Source organism: Branchiostoma lanceolatum, chromosome 4, assembly GCF_035083965.1.
Source record: "Branchiostoma lanceolatum isolate klBraLanc5 chromosome 4, klBraLanc5.hap2, whole genome shotgun sequence".
NCBI lineage: Eukaryota > Metazoa > Chordata > Leptocardii > Amphioxiformes > Branchiostomatidae > Branchiostoma > Branchiostoma lanceolatum.
In genome coordinates, this window is record NC_089725.1 from 28,451,577 (window position 1) to 28,477,692 (window position 26,116).

Sequence of the window (26,116 nt, forward strand, 5' to 3'; positions counted from 1 at the left end):
TTGTGCTATGTCTTAGTGTGTCAGACGAACTCCGTTTGTGTGTCCTTGGTGTGACCTTTGTGCTATTACGTCAAGAACAGGTTTAGGTGTGTCTGACGTATTGATTTATTTATGACCCGCGGATATATAAGATGTCGCTCATCTTGTAGCGGCTAGTGGCGCACAGGTCAGCTTTACACACACACATACACATAGTCATACTCTAGTTAACGAGTTAAAGCGTATGCAAAGTTCTGCTTCCAGTATTCTCTCGAGAAAAATGTGCGGTTCTCTGTGGTAAATGCGGCACATACGAAAAATGCTTATGGTAATTCCTCCTCCTTTAAACTTAACCAATACTCTAAGTGTGTTTTAAAGTGATTATCAAGTTCATGGCTTAACTATGTGTTGCAATGAAAAGTTCATTTATCTATCTATATATTTAGTTATCAATATTCTCCACACACATGCATGTGGGTGGGGTGAGAGAACATGTGGTGACGCCTTTTCTAGATCTCACTCCGGAAACATATACAACATCACAAATAGTTTACATTATACATCATAAAAGGACATAGTCAACCATAATTAAGCGTAATTAAACATATTGCACTATACATTATTACAGGACAACAGAGTTAAATGCTTATTGAACATATTGCACTATTCATTCAGTAAACTACCGTGGCTTAAAGTAAGACACGTAGAACATCTACAGGCAGATGTCCATCATGTACAGAGATTGTCAGTTGCAAAGTGATCATTGAAGCTGTCTGATAGCGACTCGACAAGACACCGGACTGCTTGGAAAGTTCGGACTGCTGTGAGGCCACCGCCCCCATGTCACGGACTGAACGTCGAGATAAATGGTTCCATTCGGCTACAAGGCGAAAAAAAATTAGGACGTCGCAAATGTTGATGTTTTACAACGAATTGGCATTAGCAGGTGAGACCGACTACTTCTTGTTGGTCTTGTGGAAAATGAGACATTTAGTGGTCCCTATCCCTTAGAAAGATTGTGAGGAAATACTCTGTGTTTGTTAGGGCGAAATGTTGGGCTCAGTAGCTTACACTTTTTATAAATTCATTTTCTCAAAACCCTAGCCTGTGTTGCACACGTTCTCGCTGTCGGGGATTCATTGTAGTCTCCAACCAGACCCAATGGATTGCAAAGACCGTATCCAACTGGACGAAGGAGCTTGTAATGCAATGGGTTGCAACACGTACTTCCTCTGCCAGTTTGATAGGTCTTTATGCAACCTATAGATCTGCTTGGAGATTAGATTCATTGGGCCTTCTTCTAGGGGCCTGACCATTGGAAGGACTCATAGAAGCTTGATTTAGTCAGGCTATAGTCTACGCAGGGTACAATTAGTTTTCAAAGACTTTCTTTCCGTTTACTGACTGGCTTGTCAAACCTTTAAGTGGGGCAGATATGTGACAGCATGATGTTAAGTTGACTGTCCACCATAGCCTGATCTGGGTGAATGGCGTCTTTGCCCGGCTGACACACGCTCATGTCCCACGTGTCCAACACAACCACGTCTGGATCCGCCCGGAACATCTCTCGTATCACCTCCGTGATCTGGTTAGCCAGCCAGTCGCTCCCTAGCAGGTAATACGACAGTTTTCCGCCCTCGTGCTCTCGCGTTGTTCCAGTTCTGACGAAGACCCGCGTGCCGGGACTTCTGCGCATGAGACGGTGTATGGCGCCCCGTATGGCGTACATCCGCGACCGGAACACGCCCAACGGCTCTGCCGTAAAGTGAGCCCACAGACCGACGACTATGATCGTGTTCGGGTCTCCTTGGATGGCGTCAACCATTTCGACTGTGTACCTGGCATGGTTAAAGACAACCTGATGGGATCCCGGTCTGGGGAAGCCGTGGAATTCTTGACGAACAGAGATGTTCCCTTCGCTGTTGTCCCCACGTCTATCAAATGCAGGATCTGTAACATATGATGGTTTGTTTGTTTGTTTTATGTGTAATTCAGCTGTGGCAAAGAAATGTATCGACTCGGAAGTGATTTTTGTTACAGTTTCAGATCTATATTCTCTCCAAGGATTATTCTTCATAGAACACCATGATACTTTCTAGGGTGTGGTCATCTTGAAATCAACTCAGCCGCTCATGAAAATTTGTACAACAAATTGAGATATTTCAGTCTCATGAAGATATACTAGTATGCCTTAGCCTTTGTGCTAAACTTCAACTCATTTAATGAAAAATTGAGCCTGTTATGAAACCACTTGCATTATTTTTTTACTGCCCCACGTAATTTACGTACGTAAAAAACGAAAAATCGACAAACCTGAATCAGTCGTGGCTTTCAACGGTACTACCTCCTGTAAACGCAAGTACCACTGTCGAATGGTGGAGTCACCTGGAGTAAAACAAAGAAAACAAGAGTCTTAGGACCCAAAATCTCCATGAAACTTTGGTTTTTATGAAACCAGTTCCCCCCATTCTATATCGCTCAATGGTATGACCCCCGGCCACCTGTCGGGGCCCAGGAGAAGTGACCCACTTTCGCCATGGTGTCAATCAACGCCATGCTTTCGCTATTAATAGCTACTAACAGCTGTTAGTAGTGCAACAATATGGAATGGACAACACTGCAAATATAGATTATCCTCATTACTTATGCAAATTAAGTCCAATTTGAATAATTTGCAGTTCATTGTATACACGTCTGTCTAAGCTACCTGCAGAGTAAATAACATGAAAATCTATCACTCCTTTCTTCAGTTATTCTCCTTAAGAGATTTTGACAAATACGCCATTGCAGTTCCAGTGACACATACCAGGGGGCCCAAAATAGACCTTGACCTTTCTCCTCCCGACATCTACCCACATACCAAATATCATTACAATCGATCTACACGTTCTATAGTTGTGCTGATTTTACGCATCCGGTGACACAAACATACACACATGGTGACACAAACATACACACACGCGCACATACACGCAAACACACTAACTTTGCATGATTTACACTTCAGTGTGTACATCTCTGTCCAACCTACCTGCGTACCAAATAACATGAAAATCTGTTGTTCCTTTCTTCAGTTATTCTCCTTTAGAACAGTTTTACAAATAGGCCATTGCAGTTCCAGTGACACATACCAGGGGGCCCAAAATCGACCTTGACCTTTCTCCTCCCAGCACATACCCACATACCAACTATCATTACAATCCGTCTATACGTTCTACGGTTAAACTGACTTTAAGCATCCAGCGACACACATGCAAACGATTTTCCTCCTTACTTATTCAAATTCAGTCTCGTTTGCATGATTTGCACTTAAGTGTGTATATCTCCGTCCAACCTACCTGTGTACCAAATAACACGACGATTCGTCGATCCTTTCTTCAGTTATTCTCCTTAGAAGATTTTGACAAATACGCCATTGCAGTTCCAGTGACACATACCAGGGGGACCAAAATCGACCTTGACCTTTCCTCATCCTAACACCTACCCACATACCAAATATCATTACAATCCATGTACATGTTCTACAGTTATGCTGACTTTAAGCATCCGGTGACACAAACATACACACAAACACCAAACGCACGCAAAACAGTATCTTCATGAAAAAGCCTTTTTTTCATGGAGATAATTAAGGCCTGACTGATTTGATTATCCTCTGGCATCACAAAACTGATGCGAGCGTACGAAGCAAAAAAAAGTTGGGCAAAAAAAGTCGTGTTCATTATACTATCCAAGTGCTCAGGGAGGTTGCGCAAATGACTGAATATACAGTACATGGTATACCAAACATGTAGAATCTTTATGATATTGTTAATTTTTGTTCGTTCACATATTTTTCTTTCGTTCGAAATTGACTTAAGCATATGCTACCATCCTTTTTCGCTGTTTTTTATTTTTTTATTTTCTGCATATATATACGGCAAACTTCTTCTGGAAACGTTTCAGCATCGGAAGAAACTTGATTCGCGAAAGGATGTCATCCATGTAATCAAATCAGTATGACCTCGAAGGGATCTGGATATTGATATTACTCCAAACAAAATCTTGTTTGTCATCACTTTGACATAGACCACAATGCATAACGACTGCACATACGCACTCGGAACTGTGAGGTGGCGTATTGCCTCTCTGGGCCGTAAGGAATATAGCAGATCCTTAGACTACTTATGATACGTACCTTTCATGTACACGGACTTGTTAGTGAGGCACCGTTGGATGTCCTCCTTAATGAACACCCGGACATTGCACGCTGATGACGTCCAGACCTTGCCTGACCAATGTCCCAATGATGTCCCAAATGAAGCCTGAGACTTACGAGCGTCCATTGTACACGATGGCAGATGTTGAGGTGCCTGTCGTTCTGGATCAAGGACACGTATGGTCCCCTTGGAGTCCAGTTCTGCTTCTATGTATGGCCTGTGTGTCGGGGAACGAACTATGTCAAAGCTAAAGGCATGACTTTCATACAACACATTATGCTGTCCATATTTGTCATGAATATACTAGTTGGGGATAGTGTGTGCACCTCAGCCTAACTCAGTCGAACTCATACGAGTCTTAAGTGCAGTGTACATGGAGCAATGACTTTATATGATGCTATTATTATAGGATATATTGTCAATGCAATTATGAATAATAGATTTACCAGTTTTTATATTTCGCCCATACTTAAGTATTGGCGCAAATATATTGTTTTATATTTCACTCGAGTGAGTGAAATATATTGTTTTTGTCAGGTTTCTTCTCCTCCGTCTCCTGACATTTCAGTTAAATCGATTCAACTCAGTCATTTTTGGGCCAAACGACCTGAAATTCTGCATGGATGTAAAGAAGGCAAATACCCCCAGTCGTTTTTTTCTTCATTTCTTTTAAAACAGGCCTTAAAAACGTTTTTATGGATTTTTTTTTTGTATTTTAGGCAAAAATCATATTTTCGGTTCCTGTGCCCTGGTATTACAAGCGAATGACCTGAAATTTGGTACAAGGATGCCTTGAACATGTCCCTACAGGACTTTAGTCACAGTTTTGGTATACATTACTTCAAAATGCCTCATTTTTGGGACTTTTGGGCCTATTTTCAGACCAAAAGGGGCATTCTTGCATGGGGGCACACAAGCTCCATTTCGGACTGGAATGACTTTGCAATAAGACCACTTTTGGACAGAATTTTTAGCACTGGGGTGATTTTGGGACAGTCGATTTTTTTACATGGGGAGGGATATGGGCGAAATATGCTGTCTTTGCTCTCGCAAATAATGCCTTTCTAGTTGCATATCACTCCGCTCATTTCAAGATGAGAAATAAAAGAAATACGTGCTTCTATTTGAGCCTGACAAACACTTTGTGTACAGTTATTATGTGTTGATTTCGACAAAATTTTGCTATGCTAAAATCTATGACCAAAACAGCATCATCGTCCTGCTGGACTAAAAAAAGATATAAAAAACTTTCCCATGCGGACCCCAACAATGACGATCCAATATGGTGGGCAGAAATTCCTTCCATATTGTAAACTGGCCGGGTAATATGAACAAAACTGGCAAATATTTAGGACCTGTTACGTGTTTTGTATTCATAATTGAGTAGACAATGTATCCGGTTTGCCCCATGCCATGTACACTGCATATTAGAGCCGGGTGAGTTCGGATGAGCTCGGGTGAGGTGTTTCGGCATACTGGCTGAACGGGTAGCATGTTCATGTATATGCTTGTATGAAATTAATATCTATTTGTAGTGCCAACTTAATTTCACTTAACTTATCAGAATTTTTGAGATTGAAATATGGGTTAGTACTTTTATGATCACTTACTTTTGGAAAAGTGCCCTTTCCTTTTTGGACAAGAGACCCGCTGTCCTTCTGCGGCTCTCGTCCCCGTCCCAAGGGCCATGATGGCACCAGTCGATGGAGGAGCACAAAACTTTTTCCGGTTTCTGGCAAATCCAGGTTCCGTTCGCCTTTTGTTTGGAGAAATCGCACAGTTGGCGGGGTGACAGGCTGGGATTGGCAGAGATGTAGCATTCTCGTTTTTCGGTGGCTTTCGTTTTGAAATCGACGAAGGCGCAGTAGAAAAGTCTCTTGTTCGGAATTTCTCGCACTCTCTGCAGAATATTCACTGCTTCGCTTGGGTGGACCAACTGGATCTTTATCTGATATCAGCGATAGAAAACTAGATCAAGTCAAGAAGGCGTCGGTATGTTGAGAAGGCTAACGTTTTGTTTTGTGCAAAGAGTACAAAAAAAAAAACAAGTCCGCAAGGATACAAAGAATACAATCGCAGAAATTTACAGGGAAAAATTGTAAATTGACGAAAAACGCACACACTGTAATCATGTTGTCACAAGCTGTCCAACCCATTGTCCCCCATTTTTTACCGAATCTGCCTTCAACGTAATCTTTTACGGTAATGTTACTTACCAAAACGTTTCCGACCCAGTAGAGCGGGAACTGCACGGTGTAGGTGCCGTTACAGTGGTCAGTGACGCGACCGGGGCTACTGGCCTTTGGAGAGCGGTCGCTGCTGATGAGTCTGGCACGGAAAAAGTCTCCTCCGTACGTCTTCGGCCGTCGTTTCTTGTCTCTCGCCACCACTCTCACGGTAAGAACGTCTCCTCGGCGATACCGTCTGTCTCTATTTAACACGACAATCTCCGTGTACTTTGGGTAGGTGACCTGGTCGACAAGGAGAGGCTGGTAGGGGAGGCAAGGTTGGACTTCGTCTAGCTCAATGAGGAGAGGGTTGACTGGTGACTTCATTAGGTGAGCTTTCAACAACGGCTTGGGAACTGTGGCGTCCCGTACCCAGGTCAGTAATCGTTGATAGGAAAACTTCAACGTCTGCAAGACATATGAAGAACAACGTCTTTACACTTGTTAGCATAATTCAATGAATCGGTCGTCTGTACGGTCGTTTTTTTTAACAATATTTACACTACAGTTTCTAAGATCTTAACATTCTCTAAGTATTTCCCTGTTTACACATAGTAAGGCGTAAAAGTATGCCGCTTCTTCGCGAGCGCAAGAGCGCATTCGTATCCACCACCCAAAAATCGTGATCATAGCTCGCTTGTCCAGAACACCGAGAAAGCAGTTCTGCTGCAGTGCCAATGAAAGCCCAAAGGGGTCCAAAATCTAATGGTTTCGTCGATGGGACAGGACCTAACCACTTACCAAATTTCATAACGAACCATTCATCAGTTCTTGAGTTATGCTGCTAAGTACAAAGCTACAAGCAAACATACATACATGGTAAAACGCCACAAAAAATATAACCTTCTTGGCGAAGGTAGTAATAATCATCACTATATTTTGAACGATCCATGACGAATGAAATGACGTTCTTTTTTCATTACAATTCAACACAAAGGACAGAACCTGTGGTCCTGGAGATTTTTTTTCATACCCTCCTGTTTCTACAGTCCATTTGTTACTAAATGATATCGTGTTTGCTGTATGTTGCATGCCCGCGAAAGAATGCGGTAGTGGAGCGGCAGCCGCAGGGTATAAAGCGGCATACCCAGACATGTTTTTGATTGATGATGATGTTTACTCGGGGGAAGCATGATATCGCTCTAGTGTAACCATATGTAGCAAGGTGAAAATTACATACCGCCATGTAAATCAGGACGGTCACCACAAACAGAGCAACTCTCGGCCGGGCAATGGTCGTCATTGTAGACAAGTTGAGCCACACATCGCAGACGAGAAAGGATCACACGCAGAAAGTCGTTAATCCTAATACTGTATAAGGAATTTAAACTCGTCAACATGCCTTTAAGACACGCTATCAGGTACGTTGTAGTTCGCCCATCTACGACGCACTTGGATGGAGTACAGTCTCGTTGTGCTATGTCTTAGTGTGTCCGACGAACTCCGTTTGTGTGTCCTTGGTGTGACCTTTGTGCTATTACGTCAAGAACAGGTTTAGGTGTGACTGGGGTCTTAATTTACCTATGACGCGCGGATATATAAAATGTCGCTCACCTTGTAGCGCCTAGTGGCGCACAGGTCAGCTTCACACACACACATACACATAGTCATACTCTAGTTAACGAGTTAAAGCGTATGCAAAGTTCTGCTTCCAGTATTCTCTCGAGAAAAATGTGCGGTTCTCTGTGGTAAATGTGGCACATACGAAAAATGCTTATGGTAATTCCTCCTCGTTTAAACTTAACCAGTACTCTAAGTGTGTTTTAAAGTGATTATTTTCATAGCTTAACTATGTGTTGCAATGAAAAGTTCATTTATCTATTTATCTATTTATTTATTTAGTTATCAATATTCTCCACACACATACATGTGGGTGGGGTGAGAGAACATGTGGTGACGCCTTTTCTAGATCTCACCCCGGAAACATATACAACATCACAAATAGTTTGCATTATACATCATAAAAGGACATAGTCAACCATAATTAAGCGTAATTAAACACATTGCACTATACATCATTACAAGACAACATGATTAAATGCTTATTGAACATATTGCATTATTCATTCAGCAAACTACCGTGGCTTAAAGCAAGACACGTAGAAAATCTATAGGCAGATGTCCATCATGTACAGAGATTGTCAGTTGCAAAGTGATCATTGAACCTGTCTGATAGCGACTTGACAAGACGCCGTTTAAACGACAAAAGTTCGGACGCAAATGTTGATGTTTTACAACGAATTGGCATTAGCAGGTGAGACCGACTACTTCTTGTTGGTCTTGTGGAAAATGAGACATTCAGTGGTCCCTTCCCCTTAGAAAGATGGCTAGAAAATATTCTGTGTTTGTTAGGGCAAAATGTTGGGATCAGTAGCTTACACTTTTTTGGCGACGCCTCAGGGGCGCGCCAAATTTTTACTATATTGTGTGCAGATTGCAAGAATTCTAGGAATTGTACAGGAATGTGAAAGTCCATGGGACGATAGCTCAAGAATGCCTGGATGTATTGTCTTCATATTTTGTAGGTGGGTAGGTCTGTGAGAGACCATGAAATGATTGGATTTTGGGCCCCCTACCGACTTTCTATGGTACTGCAGGGGAACTTTCACTTTTCAAATCTCGTCTTCTGAACATGCTATAGTCATGATTTTTAAGTGATGGATAGCTATTTGTTAGGAAAATATGTCCTGTAGGTATGGACCCCCTAGCGGCTTTTTTTGGAACTACAGGAGCTGATTTTGACTCAAATTTTGAAAGAGAATAACGCAAGAAGGGGATGAAGGATCATCATAATTTTTGGTGTGTAGATAGCTTAAGTGATGATTTGCATAATCATATGCCAATTATGCAAATCAATATCTTATTTGCATAATTAATGAGGACAGTTAATAAATCAGCTGCATTCTATCATAGGACTCTCAAACACATGACATATGTAACTGAGAAAGAGATAAATATCGGTAGATATCAATTATACAAATTGATACTTAATTTGCATAATTAATGACAAAATATTATAAATCCATAGTGGTAAATGATGGGGATTTCATTTTTGCACCATTTGGAAGTTAAGTAAATGTGGCCACTATTAGACACAAAGCTTGCATAGAGGGCCTCATTTACATAATTTATGAGGAAATGGTACGATATCTTTTTTTGAAAACAAGATTTTCATACATTGGACAACTTGTGTTATTTTGGAAGAGAAGGTGATCGACTGATATGATTTAATTATGCGAGGTCCTAATTTGCATGTGGGCTAAAAACGAAAACGTTAACAGAGACCACCGTCGCCATGGCAACATCTTTTTATGTTGCCAATCTTCTAAAATGCATTTTCTCAAAACCCTAGTCTGTGTTGCACACGTTCTCGCTGTCGGGGATTCATTGGGCCTCCTTCTAGGGGCCTGACCATTGGAAGGGCTCATAGAAGCTTGATTTAGTCAGGCTATGGTCTACGCACGCTACATTAACTGGCTTGTCAGAGCTCCAAGTTGTGGCATATATGTGATAGTTTTCAAACACTTTCTTCCCGTTTACTGACTGGCTTGTCAAACCTTTAAGTGGGGCAGATATGTGACAGCATCATGTTTAGTTGACTGTCCACCATAGCCTGATCTGGGTGAATGGCGTCTTTGCCCGGCTGACACACGCTCATGTCCCACGTGTCCAACACGACCACGTCTGGATCCGCCCGGAACATCTCTCGTATCACCTCCGTGATCTGGTAAGCCAGCCAGTCGCTCCCTAGCAGGTAATACGACAATTTTCCGCCCTTATGCTCTCTCGTTGTTCCAGTTCTGACGAAAACCCGCGTGCCGGGACTCCTGCGCATCAGACGGTGTATGGCGTCCCGTATGGCGTACATCCGCGACCGGAACATGTCCAACGGCTCTGACGTAAAGTGAGCCCACAGACCGACGGCTATGATCGTGTTCGGGCCTCCTTGGATGGCGTCAAGCATGTCGACAGTGTACCTGACATCGTTAAAGACAATCCGATGGGATCCTTGTATGGGGAATTGGTGGAACTGCTGACGAACAGAGATGTTCCCCTTGCTGTTGTACCCACTTCTATCATATGCCTCTGTAACATATGATGGTTTGTTTGTTTGTTTGCTTTTGTTACGTGTAATCAAGCTGTGAGAAAGAATTTGCCGACTAGGAAGTGATTCTTGTTACATATATCACACTAGTCTTACAATTTGACCTTTTTTTAATCTCAAGAATTAGATCTTGAGAATTGGAATTTTCTGAATTCATTTGTTTGTCAGTTGTAAGTTAAAAACAAAAAAATGTGGTTTGATCTCAGTTGCACATTCCTGACCGTGAAGTCAAATACGAAAGGGTATGAATAATTCTTGACATCTTCTCTAAAATAAGTGGAATTTAAGTACCCCTGAAACTATCATATTATCAGGACTACGACGGGTAGTCAAAAACTAATGCAAGTGATTTCATAACAGTCTCATTTTCTTTAATCAAATGAGCTGAAATTTGGCACAAAGGTAAAGGCACATATCATCTTGAGGCAGAATTATCTCAATTTGTTGTTTACAAAATATCATGACCCATTTTTCATACCTTATACGTGCGCAAATTACGCACGTAATCTTCGCACGTATTAATTATGAAAAATCGACAAACCTGCAGCTGCATCAGTCGCAATTGCTTTTAACGGTAGTACCCCCTTTAAACGCAAGTACCACTGCCGAGTAGTGGAGTCACCTGAAGTAAAACAAAGAAAATCAAGGCCGTGCTCATTTGATTATATATGGATGGCATCCCCTGGGCACCCTAAAACTAATGCAAGCGTGCGATGTAATACAAGAACAAGTTGGGCAAAAGAGTTGCCTTCATTATGAAATCCCCAGGAAGTGCTCAGGAAGGTTGAGCAAATGACTGAATACATCATTTTTGTTCTTTCACATATTTCTGTTTACTTCGGAATCGACTTTAGCATCCTACCACATTAGTATTCGTTTTTCAATGTTTTCCTTAGCAATATACGGCATATATTTGCTTTTTTGCAGCTTCTTTGAACGGTTTACACAATGGTCACAAACTTTTGCTGGAAACGGAGAAAACTTAGACTGTGTAATCAAATCGCTGTGACCTAAGGAATCTGAATTTCAATGTTGCTAAAAAAAACTTATTTGGCATCAATGGGATCTTGAACTTTGACATAGACTACAATTCATAACGACTGGAGATACGCCCTCGGAACTGTGAGGTGGCGTATTGACGCTCTGGGCGGTCGGGAAGCAAAATAGCAGATCTCTAGACTGCTATTGATACGTACCTTTCATGTACACGGACTTGTTAGCCAGGCACCGTCCGATGTCCTCCCTAGTGAACACCCGGACATTGCACGCTGATGACTTCCAGACCTTGCCTGACCAATGTCCCAATGATGTCCCAAATGAAGCTTGAGACTCACGAGCGTTCATTGTACACGGCGGCAGATGTTGAGCTGTTGGTCCTCCTGGATCAAGGACACGTATGGGCTCCTTGGAGTCCAGTTCTGCTTCTATATATGGCCTGTGTGTCGAGGAACGTACTATGTCAAAGCTAAAGGCATGCCTTTCATACAACACATTATGCTGTACATATTTGTCATGTAGATATACTAGTTGGAGATGCTATGTTAATGTACATATTGTATGAGAGAGAGAGAAACAAAGAAACTGCTACAAAATTTCCATAATTACGTTTTTATAACGTTTTCGGTACACAGCTATTGGTGGTTAAGTTCATCTGTGTTGGTACACAACATCTCAGAAGACTATTCAACCTTCTTACACAAAATATGGACTCACGGACGTTTTTGAAACCCTGCCTCACTCGACAACGTCAACTTGAACATTGAACAAGACTATTTCTTTAGGGGGGTTAAGGAATCGACATACACCAGAGCACATCAACCTTCATTAAACAGAGATAGGGGGCGGTACAGACTCCCAGTCACCTCTGACCCACTGCTCACGTCACGCTTCTGGAGAGTGACGTTTGCTGGGCATCCGGTTCCTCGGTTATCCTGAGGAAGCCGTTGGTGGCACTTACTTCTGGAAAAGTGTCCTTTCCTTCTTGGACACGAGACCCGCTGTCAACCGGTAGCTCTTGTCTCCGTCCCACTGACACAATCTGATTATGGAACACGAGAGTTTGTCCGGTTTCTGGCAAATCCAGGTACCGTTCGCATTTTGTTTGGAGAAATCGCACAGTTGGTGGGGTGGTAGGCTGGGATCGACAGAGCTGTAGCATTGTCGTTTTTCGGTGGCTTTCGTTTTAAAATCGACGAAGGTGCAGTAGAACATTTTCTTGTTCGGAATCTCTCGCACTCTCTGTAGAACCTTCACTGCTTCGCTTGGATGGACGAGCTGGATCTTTACCTGGTAATAGCGATAGAAAACTACATCAAGTCAATGCGAGTTATCGGCATATTGAGAAAGCTAAGTCTTTGGCAAAGCAAAAGCTTTTGTTTTGAAATTGACGAAAAATGCACTAACTGTAAACCCGTGTATTGCAATCATGCTGCCACAACCTCAACAACCCCATTGTCCCCCAAGTCTGGCTTCAACGTAATCTTTTAGTGTTCTTACCGAAACGTTTCCTACCCAGTAGAGCGGGAACTGCACGGTGTAGGTACCGTTACAGTGGTCAGTGACGCGACCGGCGCTACTGGCCTTTGGAGAACGGTCACCGCTGATGAGTCTGGCACGAAAAAAGTCTCCTCCGTACGTCTTCGGCCGTCGTTTCTTATCTCTCGCCACCACCCTCACGGTAAGAACGTCTCCTTGGTGATACCGTCTGTCTCTATTTAACACGACAATCTCCGTGTACTTTGGGTAGGTGACCTGGTCGATGAGGAGAGGCTGGTTGGGGAGGCAAGGTTGGACTTCGTCTGGCTCAATGAGGAGAGGGATAACTGATGGCTTCATCAGGTGAGATTTCGGCTTGGGAATGTCCTGATGATCTGCAGCATCCTGTCCCCAGGTCAGTAACCGTTGATATGAAAACTTCATCGTCTACAAGACATAAGAAGAACACGTTTTTTTTTATTCATTCAAAGCAACATCAAATAATACAATTAAATATATAAAGACAAGGTGACAGTGGACTCAAGTTGTACTCGACTTATATTCTCGCCGCCTCTATTTGACAAGGCACTCCAATTTCTGAATGGTAAATGAATAAGTACATAACAAATGGCTAGTTTGAACTCCCATCCCAAAGGAAAAGAGAGCAAGAATGACACATATATACCTAAAAGCGTTTTGTTACTGTGATGTAGTCTTCTGTGGCTAACATGATTTTACAGTTGATATCGGAAGAGCAGAGCAAACTATCACGTACGTAGAATTAAAAGTTGTTTAACGTTGACAGAGCTAGAGAGGATGTTGAAATCAACTTATGTGTATCCAAGAACCCCAGCTTGCCGAAGAGCAACGTTGTTATGTTACTTATACTTGTTAGCATAATTCAGTTAATCCTGTTGTTCCCAACACCAGATTGTCGGTCGTCTGTACGGTCAGATTTTTTAAAGACTGACTAACTAGCCATATTCACACTATAATTTCTAAGATCATAACATTCTAGTATTTACCTATTTGCACGCCGTAAGGCCTAAACTTATGCCACCACTTCGGGAGCACAAGAGTTACATTTGTATCTACCATCTAAGAATCGTTTCCTATTTGTCATGCGTAGCCATAGGATCACATAGGTCCTCCGGAATGGGTGATGCGGAAATTGCCGTCTGGAGCCTAAAGATTTGTGTCGGCTGATGCGGACGCTTCTGCCCACCCGGAGAAAATGTCCCGGGGTCTGGGTGGGTGGGTCGCTGTAGACTCCATCAGCGGGCGGAGAACCTATAGACTCGTGTATGGGTATGCATGCCCTTTTATAGTGTGAAGGTATCGACTGATTCCTCCTGACCAATGGCTGTGCATGACAAATAGTGACCAATCATTGTCCAGAGCACCGAGATAGACATTCTGCTGCAGTGTCAAGGAAAGCCGTCTGTGGGGCCAAAATCTAATCGTTTATTTGATAGGACAAGACTTAACCACTTACCAAATTTCATGGCAATCCATCAATCGCTTCTTGAGTTTATGCTGCTAAACTACGAACATAAGAGCAAACATACATCCATGGCAAAAACGCTACCGAAAATATATAACCTTCTTGGCGAATGTGAGTAATAATTTTGAGCGAGTTTCACTATATTTTGAACGATCCACGATGAATTCGAAAGTGACGTTGATCACAATTCAACAGAAGTCCTGGGGATCTTTTTTCATACCTCCAATTATTACATTCAATTGGTGACTACTAAATAATATATTGTTAGCATTCCCGAGAATGAAGTTCATGGAGTGGAGAAAACATTGACAGCCGCTGCGCATGGTATAAAGCGGCCTATCCAGACATTTTCCAAAGCGGTCTCCCCAAACATTTTTACTAAGGGGAAGCATAGTATCGTTATTGTTTATTTAACCATATGTAGTAACATGAAAAAAAAAAACATACCGTCATGTAAATCAGCGCTACCACCAAAAACACAGCACTCAGCCGGGCAACGGTCGTCATTGTAAACAACTTTAGCCACACACAGCAGACGAGATCTCACGCAGAAAGTTGCCAAATCCTATGATAAGGAATCTAAAACGTAAACATGCGTTTACGACACGTCCCGCTGTCAGGTACGTTGTAGTTTGCCCGTCCACGACGTACTTGGGAGAAGTATGGCTCGTTGTACTATGTCTTACTAAGTTAGTGGGCCCAGCGAACTCCGTTCGTAATTGTATGAATGACCTTTCTTTGTGCTATTACGTCAAGAATATTCTTGACGTAATAGACGATCTCTAAACTACTAATGGTCCGTACCTTTCATGTACACGGTCTTGTTAGCCAGGCATCTTAATGAACAGGTTCAGGTGTGGCTGGGTTCCTATTCTATCTATGACGTGCGGATGTACGCACATCTGCGACGTGCTTGGAGGAAGTATGGCTCGTTAGTCGTTACTTAGTGGGCCCAACGAACTCCGTTTGTGTGAGTGACCTTACTTTGTGCTATTACGTCCAGGCCAGGTTTAGGTGTGGTTGGGGTCGTATACTCAACCATGGCGTGCGGATATAAGGTGGTTCTTTTTTTTTAACGATCTCGCTCAATGCAAGGCCGTAAGGGGCCACTTCTCAGCATTGAACTAATTGAACTAATGTAGCATAGGTGAGAACCAACGGTGTGTGTTTGTTTTGACCTTTGTGCTATTACGTCAAGAACAGGTTTAGGTGTGGCTGACGTATTGATTTATTTATGACCCGCGGATATATAAGATGTCGCTCACCTTGTAGCGCCTAGTGGCGCACAGGTCAGCTTTACACACACACACACACACACACACACACACACACACACACACACACACACACACATACACATAGTTATACTCTAGTTATTAACGAGTTAAAGCGTATACAAAGTTCTGCTTCCAGTATTCTCTCGATAAAAACGTGCGGTTCTCTGTGGCAAATGCGGCTCATACGAAAAATGCTTATGGTAATTCCTCCTCCTTTAAACTTAACCAATACTCTAAGTGTGTTTTAAAGTGATTATTTTCATGGCTTAACTATGTGTTGCAATAAAAAGTTCATTTATCTATTTATTCATTTATTGATATTCTCCACACACATGTGGGTGGGGTGAAAGAACAGGTGGTGACGCCTTTTCTAGATCTCACCCCGGAAACATATACAACGTCAAAAATAGTTTGTATTATACATCATAAAAGACATAATCAACCATAATTAAGCGTAATTAAACATATTGCACTATACGTTATTACAGGACAACATAATTAAATGCTTATTGAACAGATTGCATTATTCATTCAGCAAATTACCGTGGCTTAAAGCAAGACACGTAGAACATCTACAGGCAGATGTCCATCATGTACAGAGATTGTCAGTTGCAAAGTGATCATTGAACCTGTCTGATAGCGACTTGACAAGATGTCGTTTTAACGACAAAAGTTCGGACTGCTGTACATGTGAGGCCACCACCCCCATGTCACGGACTGAACGTCGAGATTAATGTTTCCATTTGGCTACAATGCGAGAAATTAGGACGTCGCAAATGTTGATGTTTTACAACGAATTGGCATTAGCAGGTGAGACCGACTACGTCTTGTTGGTCTTGTGGAAAATGAGACATTTAGTGGTCCCTTTCCCTTAGAAAGATGGTGAGGAAATATTCTGTGTTTGTAGGGCCAAATGTTGGGCTCAGTAGCTTACACTTTTTAAAATTCATTTTCTCAAAACCCTAGCCTGTGTCGCACACGTTCTCGCTGTCGGGGATTCCGATCGGGCCTCCTTCTAGGGGCCTGACCATTGGAATGACTCATAGAAGCTTGATTTAGTCAGGCTATAGTATATGGTCTACGCAGGGTACAATTAGTTTTCAAACACTTTCTTTCCGTTTACTGACTGGCTTGTAAAACCTTTAAGTGGGGCAGATATGTGACAGCATCATGTTAAGTTGACTGTCCACCATAGCTTGATCTGGGTGAATGTTGTCTTCGCCCGGCTGACACACGCTCATGTCCCACGTGTCCAACACGACCACGTCTGGCTCCGCCCGGAACATCTCTCGTATCACCTCCGTGATCTGGTAAGCCAGCCAGTCGCTCCCTAGCAGGTAATACGACAATTTTCCGCCCTTATGCTCTCTCGTTGTTCCAGTTCTGACGAAAACCCGCGTGCCGGGACTTCTGCGCATGAGACGGTGTATGGCGCCTCGTATGGCGTACATCCGCGACCGGAACATGTCCAACGGCTCTGAGGTAAAGTGAGCCCACAGACCGACGGCTATGATCGTGTTCGGGCCTCCTTGAATGGCGTCAAGCATGTCAACAGTGTACCTGACATCCTTAAAGACAACCTTCTTGTGTCCTTGTCTGGGGAAGTGGTGGAACTGCTGACGAACAGAGATGTTCCATCGGCTGTTGTACCCACTATTGCTCCCAATGGCTGTAACACATGGTGGGTTGTTTGTTTGATTGATTTTTTGTTGTCGACGGTACAAGGTACAAGGCACTGAACTAAAGTTGAAGAGGTATGGAGATAGCGATGTACATTTGTTTGAAATGTTTGTGGGTTGGATGTGTGTGAGAGTATCATATTTCAGCAGTCGGAGAAAGAAGATATTTGGACAGGTATGACAATTGAGACTTTAAGGCAGGTATTTGGATAGATTCAGCTGCGATAAATAAATGTGGAGCAGTGGAATTTGGAACATTTTAAATTAATTTATTTGTCGGTTGTTTAATTGAAAAAAAAATGGTTTAATATTACTTGCATATCCGTGTCCGTGAACTTAAATACGAAAGGTTATGAATCATTCTGGCCTCGCCATCTTTCGTAAAATGAAATGAAATAGATTAAATTGAACTAAATAAAACAAAATTAAATGAATTAAAATAGAATAGAATTGAATTGAAATGAAATGAAATAGAATAGAATGAGATAAATTAAATTAAATTAAATTAAATTAAATTAAATTAAATTAAATTAAATTAAATTAAATTAAATTAAATTAAATTAAATTAAATTAAATTAAATTAAATCAAATCAAATTAGATTAAATTAAATCAAATGGGTGTCCCTGTGGTGAAGTGGTCTTCTTCACTTATACCATGTGAAAGAGATGGTCAAACATGACAGAAGAAGAAGAAAGAAGAAGAGTACACCAGCAAAAACAATATATTTCCCCTTTACCTATACAGCATGTAAAGAGGGAAATATAAATAAATACCCATGAACCATGAAATTTCACTAAAACTGGTCATACTGTTGTAGAATTATATCTATCAATGTCTCTTACTTGCACCAGTAACTTAAAGAAGAGCAAAAGAACCTGAACGTAGATAATAAAATGAATACAAGGTTGTGAGAGGTCTGGATAATTTACGTACATGTAAATTTCCCGGTAGTTGATTTCAACGGTACTTTTTTCTGTAAACGCTGGTACCACTGCCTAATTGTCGAGTCACCTGGAGTAAAACAAAATAGAACAAGATTGGCAACATAAAAAGATGTTGCCATGGCGACGGTGGTCTCTGTTAACGTTTTCGTTTTTAGCCCACATGCAAATAAGGACCTCGCATAAATCATATCAGTTGATCACCTTCTCTACCAAAATAACACAAGTTGTCCAATGTATGAAAATCTCGTTTTCACAAAAAAAGCTTTCGTACCATTTCCTCATAAATTATGTAAATGAGGCCCTCTATGCAAGATTTGTGTCTAATAGTGGCTACATTTACTTAACTTCCAAATGGTGCAAAAATGAAATCCCCATCATTTACCACTATGGATTTATAGTATCTTGTCATTAATCATGCAAATTAAGTATCAATTTGCATAATTAATATTTATCTATCTCTTTCTCAGTTACATATGTCATGTGTTTGAGAGTCCTATAATAGAATTCAGCTGATTTATTAACTGTCCTCATTGATTATGCAAATCAGATATTGATTTGCATAATTGGCATATGATTATGTAAATCATCACTAAAGCTATCTACACACCAAAAATTATGATGATCCGTCATCCCCTTCTTGCGTTATTCTCTTTCAAAGTTTGAGTCCAAATCAGCTCCAGCAGTTCCAAAAAAAGCCGCTAGGGGGTCCATACCTACAGGACATATTTTCCTAACAAAGAGCTATCCACCACTTAAAGATCATGACTATAGCATGTTCAGAAGACGAGATTTGAAAACTGAAAGTTCCCCTGTAGTACCATAGAAAGTTGCTAGGGGGCCCAAAATCCAATCATTACAAGGTCTCCCACAGACCTACCCACCTACAAAATATGAAGACGATACATTCTTGAGTTATCGTCCCATGGACTTTCACATTCCTGTACAATTCCTAGAATTCTTGCAATCTGCACACAATATAGTAAAAATTTGGCTCGCCCCTGAGGCGTCGCCAAAATCAAGGCCATACTTTTGGATTTCTTTGCATACAATACCCAGATAATGTTTCTGTTTTTATATGGACCTCTGACCTCTCACTCTAAAGTTCGCCACAATTGATTTGTTTAAAGGGCACAAGACACCAAATGACATCAAGATTAAGAATTTCCGGAAATTACATAAAACATAATACTATTGTTTGATAACATAGATATTTTCACAAAATGACTTCGAGTGTTATTGAACATCAAACCATCATACCTCCAGCTTTGGATTCTTCCCACCAGGTGATTACATTGATCAATGCCCACTCATGACGTCACGACGAAAATGGCAGCCGATTCGGAACTTTGCACAACGGCTCGGGAAGAACATTATTTTTACAATGACAATGACAATGAACTTTATTGCATATTCATGCCCAACATGGGCTAAATGCATCAGGCAACATGAAGTAAACAGAATAGATATTGTTATGTCCTTTAATTCAATGTTATCACACTGATTAAGCACTATTTGCTCATTAGATAATGTTTTTCGCAAGCCGTTGTGTAAGGTTCCGAACCGGCTGCCGCGTTCATTGTGACGTCGTGAGTGGGCATTAGTCACTGATTAATGTAATCACTAGCCTGGATGCCAGACCCCCAAACTAAAATATCTATCGTGTGGTATAGATATTTTAGTTTGGAGGTCTGGCATCCAGGCTATGTAATCACCTGGTGAGAAGATCAGATAAGAATAAAGAGCTGCATCCATGGAAGTATGGTTTCTGATGGTTCAATGGTAGATAACATCAGAAGGGTGTGTATTTGTTTTAAACGTTTATGTTCCTTGAATGATGCTATTCCTATTTCAGATAATAAGAAAATTTGTATGTTGGTGTCTTATGCCCTTTATTTTTTTGTCTTCCAATTGTATCTGATTTTGTTCTTTACCTTTTATTTAAGTGCACTGTTTGGACTCCAGGAATAATAGTGTGAAATCTATGTAACACGAATGGAAATCCGACTAAAACAAACAAACAAACAAACAAACTGGTAACTAAGCCGTTGACATAGACCACAATATACATAACGACTACACATGTAGGAACGTGTAGGTGGCCTAATACGTACCTTTCATGTACACAATCTTATTAGCCAGGCACCGTCGGATGTCCTCCTTAGTGAACACCCGGACATTGCACGCTGATGACGCCCAGACCTTGCCTGACCAATGTCCCAATGATGTCCCAAATGAAGTTTGAGGGTCATGAGCGTTCATTGTACACGATGGCAGATGTTGAGGTGTCGGTCGTTCTGGATCAAGCACACGTATGGCCTCCTTGTAGTCTAGTTCTGCTTCTATGTATGGCCTGTGTGTCGAGGAAAGCACTATGTCAAAGCTCAAATCATGCCTTTAAAACGACATACTATGCTGTTCCTATTTGTCATGTAGATACACTTGTTGGGGATACTCATGATGCTAATGTACAGTCATGCCTTTAATACAACATATGGTACTGTATATGTATATGCTTGAAGATGTACTAGTTGATGTAACGTTATATTCTTGTATACATTTGATATCACACTTCTGCAAAGTGACGGGCGCTGAAGGGCAGACGTCACCGTTGCGTTTAGCAGTGGAGAACTAGAAAATTGGAATTAATGTGGAGTGCCTACATAGCTTCACTTTCTTTTGCCGAAAGTAACAGATTTTGACATTAAACGTTTGCTTAGTACATTATTCAGTGTATCATAGTCATTGCCAAAGTTCCTATGGCAAGTCGTAATCGTACGCGTGATGTCAGCCTCTTAAACAACCGGGTCCTCAGTTGATGGTGGCACTTACCTTTGGAAAAGCGTTCTTTCCTTTTCGGACACGAGACCCGGTGCCCTTTGATGGCTCTTGGCCCCGTCGGACCGGCATCGTTTGATGGTGGAACACGAGAGTTTGTCCGGTTTCAGGCAGATCCATGTCCCATTCGCCTCTTGTTTGGAGAAATTGCACAGTTGGTGGGGTTGCCGGCTGGAATTGGCAGAGCTGAAGCATTCTTGTTTTTTGGTGGCTTTCGTTTTGAAATCGACGAAGGTGCAGTAGAAGACTATCTTGTTCGGAATTTCTCGCACTCTCTGTAGAACCTTCACTGCTTCGCTTGGATGGACGAGCTGGATCTTTATCTGATGTCAGAAAGAAAACTAGATGAAGTCAAGGAGTTACCGGCATGTTGAAAAGCCAAGTTTTTAGCAAAGCGAAAGATTTATTTTGTTTTGTACAAAAAAAGTCCGTAAGGGATATGAAAAAGACAACGCAGAAATTTACAGGGAAAAATTGTAAATTGACGAAAAATACACTGATTGTAAATCCATGTACTTGCAATCATGCTTCCCAAGTCTGCCTTCAACGTAATCTTTTAGCGTACTTACTGAAACATTCCCTACCCAGTAGAGCGGGAACTGCACGGTGTAGGTGCCGTTACAGTGGTCAGTGACGCGACCGGCGCTACTGGCCTTTGGAGAACGGTCACTGCTAATGAGTCTGGCACGGAGAAAGTCTCCTCCGTACGTCTTCGGTCGTCGTTTCTTATCTCTCGCCACCACCCTCACGGTAAGAACGCCTCCTTGGTGATACCGTCTGTCTCTATTTAACACGACAATCTCCGTGTACTTTGGGTAGGTGACCTGGTCGATGACGAGAGGTTGGTTGGGGACGCAAGGTTGGACTTCGTCTTCTGGCTCAATGAGGAGAGGGTTAACTGATGGCTCAATGAGGTGAGATTTCAACAACGGCTTGGGAACGTCTTCACGATCTGTGGCGTCCTGTACCCAGTTCAGTAATCCTTGATAGGGGAACTTCAGCGTCTGCATGAAATATGAAGAGCAGCGTCGTAATGTTACTTACACTTATTAGCATAATTCAGTTAACCCTGTGTTGTTCACAACACCAAATCGTTGGTCTTCTGTACGTTTCTTCTAACTGACTAATAATATTTACGCTACAGTTTCTAAGATCTTAACATTTTCCTATCTATCTATTTACCTATCTACACTCCGTAGGACCTAAACTACTTCCACCTCTCCCCGAGCACAAGGGCTAGATTTGTATCCACCCAACTGAAATCATAGCTCGCTTGTCCAGAACACGGTAGAACTTCTGCTGCAGTATCAAGGAATGCCGCCAGGGGGCCCAAAATCTTATCGTTTATTTGATAGGACAAGACCTAACCACTTACCAAATTTCATAACAAACCATTGGTTGCTTCTTGAGTTATGCTGCTAACTACAAACATACAAGCAAATATACATTTGTATGTCCCTAAATGTTGACTCTCAAACATCAGCTGTGCTGCCTAGAGAGTCAGTGTAGTGTACTGTGACATTTGACAATAAATAAAAATAGAGCAAACATACATTCATGTACATACGTGGTAAAAACGCTGAATATAACCTTGGCGAAGGTAACAATAACTTTGATGGTTTATCACTATATTTTTAACAATCCATGATTACAAAAAATTCACAATGCAACGGAAGTGATAGAACCTGTGGTCCTGGGGACTTTTTTTTACTTCTCCATTCAATTTGTGACTCGTTTTCGTTTCAAGGCATCCTCATTTGAGGTGAAGCATTAGATGCTTTTTCAAGTAGCTCATCAGTCGAGTTTATACCACCCTTTTTACGGCCGGGTGACATACCATTTTAGTTGGTTGACATACAAGACGGGGATGCGCCAGTTCTCCCGTCCGGGTGAATGGTGTAAATCACCGTATGGCTACTAAACGATATCTTGTACATATGCCCGAGAAAGAATGCAGTAGACGAAACCAATGGCGGCCGCAAGGCATAAAGAGGCCTACCCAGACTCAGATTTTTACTTAGGGGAGCATGATATCGCTCTGGTGTAACCATGTGTAGCATGTGAAAATTACATACCGCCATGTAAATCAGCACGGTCACCACAAACAGAGCAGCGCTCGGCCGGGCAATGGTCATCATTGTTGACAACTTGAGCCACACACAGCAGGCGAGAAAGGATCACACGCAGAAAGTCGTCAAATCTTAATATAAGGAATCTAAGCTCGCCAACATGCGTTTACGACACGTCACGCTGTTAGGTACGCAGTAGTTCGCCCGCGTCCACGACGTACTTGGATGACCTTTCTTTGTGCTATTACGTCAAGAACAGGTTTGGGTGTGGTTGGGGTCTTACTCAACTCAAGGACATTATAATGTCCTTGCTCAACTGTGACGCGCGGATATCAGGTCGTCCACCTTGCCTTGTGGCACACATATCAGCAAGTTTCATCGCTGTTTCAGTAAGGGTATATGCTTTACAGGGAGGGGTTGCTAGCCCTTCCCCTGTGGATATGCTATTCGCCTATTGCATAGCCAAAATCCTTGAAGACTGGTCTACAGTCAGAAGATTGAAATGACTCCCGGATTTCATCCCCTCACGGTCCTAATGAATCAGTCCAGCCACGGCCATGACGGATAAAGCAGCTATCTCACTTACGTGGTTATTTACAGGTCAAAGCATGAAAAAGGTAAAAGCCTGGCTTTGGAGAGATACATGGTCTTCTACACCCTACCCCACCCACCCCAATCAGAAATCTGGACCTCCCTGAGCAATATTTGCCTAAAGAAATAAATATTGATAGGATAATGCCAGACACATCGGCCGTGGGTTTAAACTCCTCTTCTTGAAAGTTACCTAGTTGAAGGTTGTAGCCGTTCATGTTAGATTGTTCACTGAAATGTTTCTACGACAATTGAAAAAAATTAAGTGTCAAACAAGATTGGCAACATAAAAAGATGTTGCCATGGCGACGGTGGTCTCTGTTAACGTTTACGTTTTTAGCTCACATGCAAATAAGGACCTCGCATAAATCATATCAGTCGATCGCCTTTTCTACCAAAATATCACAAGTTATCCAATGTATGAAAATCTTGTTTTCACAAAAAAAGATATCGTACCATTTCCTCATAAACTATGTAAATGAGGCCCTCTATGCAAGATTTGTGTCTAATAGCGGCTACATTTACTTAAATTCCAAATGGTGCAAAAATGAAATCCCCATCATTTACCACTATGGATTAAGTATCAATTTGCATAATTGATATCCATCGATATTTATCTCTTTCTCAGTTACATATGTCATGTGTTTGAGAGTCCTATAATAGAATTCAGCTGATTTATCAACTGTCCTCATCAATTATGCAAATCAGATATTCATTTGCATAATTGACATATGATTATGTAAATAATCACTTAAGCTATCTACACACCAAAAATTATGATGATCCGTCATCCCCTTCTTGCGTTATTCTCTTTCAAAGTTTCAAATCTACAGGACATATTTTCCTAACAAAGAGCTATCCACCACTTAAAAATCATGACTATAGCATGTTCAGAAGACAAGATTTGAAAAGTGAAAGTTCCCCTGCAGTACCATAGAAAGTCGCTAGGGGCCCCAAATTCCAATCATTACAAAGACTCCCACAGACCCACCCACCTACAAAATATGAAGACAATACATCCAGGCATTCTTGAGTTATCGTCCCATGGACTCTCACATTCCCGTGCAATTCCTAGAATTCTTGCAATCTGCACACAATGTAGTAAAAATTTGGCTCGCCCCTGAGGCGTCGCCAAAAATGGAAAGGACTGCAGTTCAGCGATCAGAGCGTCATTCGTGGGGACGTCAAGCCTTCGGTCCCGTTTATGGGGGAGGCTCAGACGTAAAATCTCTGCACGTAAAAGACCCCAACACATAACGCTGGAAGAGTACGTGTGCTTTCCCAAGTTCTTCGGGACACAATAAAGTCATGTCTTGAAGGCTTTTCTTCCGTTTCACTCGATGACCGATATGAGGGATGCTATGATAAAAGCGCCTCCATCTAACATTAGATCTAACTGCAGTGCGAATATACATGTAACTATATATATATATATATATATGTATATATGGGATACTCCGTAAAGTCTAGTTTGAAGTATGCCTTCTTCTGTAAAGCCGTGATGACAACTCTATGTCTGCCAGAATCTTTACCATTTACTTAAAGGGAAGCTAAACTTAAAATCGAAAAGACTACTATACCTTGCTAATTATACCCCAAAGTGAAGTCCTCACTTGTTTTACATAAGCCCGCCATAGTTCAGGGCTCTCCCGTCATTTCAACTTCACCCCGACCAATCGAATCACGTGAATCGCATTGAAACTCAGATTCGTATCAGCCATTTCCCGACAAATCGCTTTCTAACTTGCGTTAACGACTACATCTGACCAAACAAACTCGCCAGTGAGATGGTGGAAGGCGTCAGCTTCCAAAAGACGTTTTCAGATTGACAATTTTGGCACTTTGGAAGTGATTGAAAGTGACCGCGATTTAACTTCTAGTTTCTACTACTTTTCTCTGAACGTTAAATCGTGGTCACTTTGAATCACTTCCACAATGCCAAAATTGTCAATCTGAAAACGTCTTTTGGAAGCTGACGCCTTCCACCATCTCCCTGGCGAGTTTGTTTGGTCAGATGTAGTCGTTAACCCAAGTTAGAAAGCGATTTGTACAATCGTCTATAAGGCTGCTTAGGAGCCCCTCGCGGGGCCTCCCTTGTCTCGGTGTGAGTTTTTTTACTGAAGGCAATGTTTAGCACTTTCTGTGGCGGAGAGTCTTGTGGCGTACGGAGAATGTGACCAAAGAGAAACCATCTACGACGGTGGATTTCGTTTTGTAGTGGTGATGTTCT

At 41.8% G+C, this 26,116-nt stretch overlaps 2 protein-coding genes across 5 annotated transcripts; both read right to left on the minus strand.

Annotated features, from left to right (window-relative positions):
- Positions 1-87: 87 nt before the first annotated feature.
- Positions 88-23,538, minus strand: LOC136433867 (NXPE family member 3-like). 4 transcript variants are annotated; one of them, XM_066426435.1, is made up of 6 exons: positions 23,302-23,538; positions 6,395-6,814; positions 5,789-6,126; positions 4,157-4,395; positions 2,293-2,364; positions 88-1,929 (listed from the first exon to the last, which is right to left on the minus strand). In XM_066426435.1, the coding sequence occupies exons 1-6, from the start codon at positions 23,362-23,364 to the stop codon at positions 1,400-1,402; spliced, it is 1,662 nt and encodes a 553-aa protein (XP_066282532.1). In that variant the 5' UTR covers positions 23,365-23,538; the 3' UTR covers positions 88-1,399. The 4 variants fall into 4 exon arrangements, with proteins under 4 accessions (XP_066282532.1, XP_066282531.1, XP_066282533.1 ...); XM_066426434.1 differs by lacking the exon at positions 23,302-23,538 and adding an exon at positions 7,587-7,868; XM_066426436.1 differs by lacking the exons at positions 88-1,929; positions 2,293-2,364; positions 4,157-4,395; positions 5,789-6,126; positions 6,395-6,814 and adding exons at positions 16,062-17,436; positions 18,381-18,458; positions 20,503-20,741; positions 21,221-21,549; positions 21,811-22,230 and having other exon boundaries at positions 23,302-23,531.
- Positions 9,296-15,135, minus strand: LOC136433868 (NXPE family member 3-like). The gene is made up of 6 exons (XM_066426437.1): positions 14,938-15,135; positions 13,008-13,433; positions 12,469-12,797; positions 11,708-11,946; positions 11,053-11,133; positions 9,296-10,492 (listed from the first exon to the last, which is right to left on the minus strand). The coding sequence occupies exons 1-6, from the start codon at positions 14,995-14,997 to the stop codon at positions 9,966-9,968; spliced, it is 1,662 nt and encodes a 553-aa protein (XP_066282534.1). The 5' UTR covers positions 14,998-15,135; the 3' UTR covers positions 9,296-9,965.
- Positions 23,539-26,116: the final 2,578 nt, after the last annotated feature.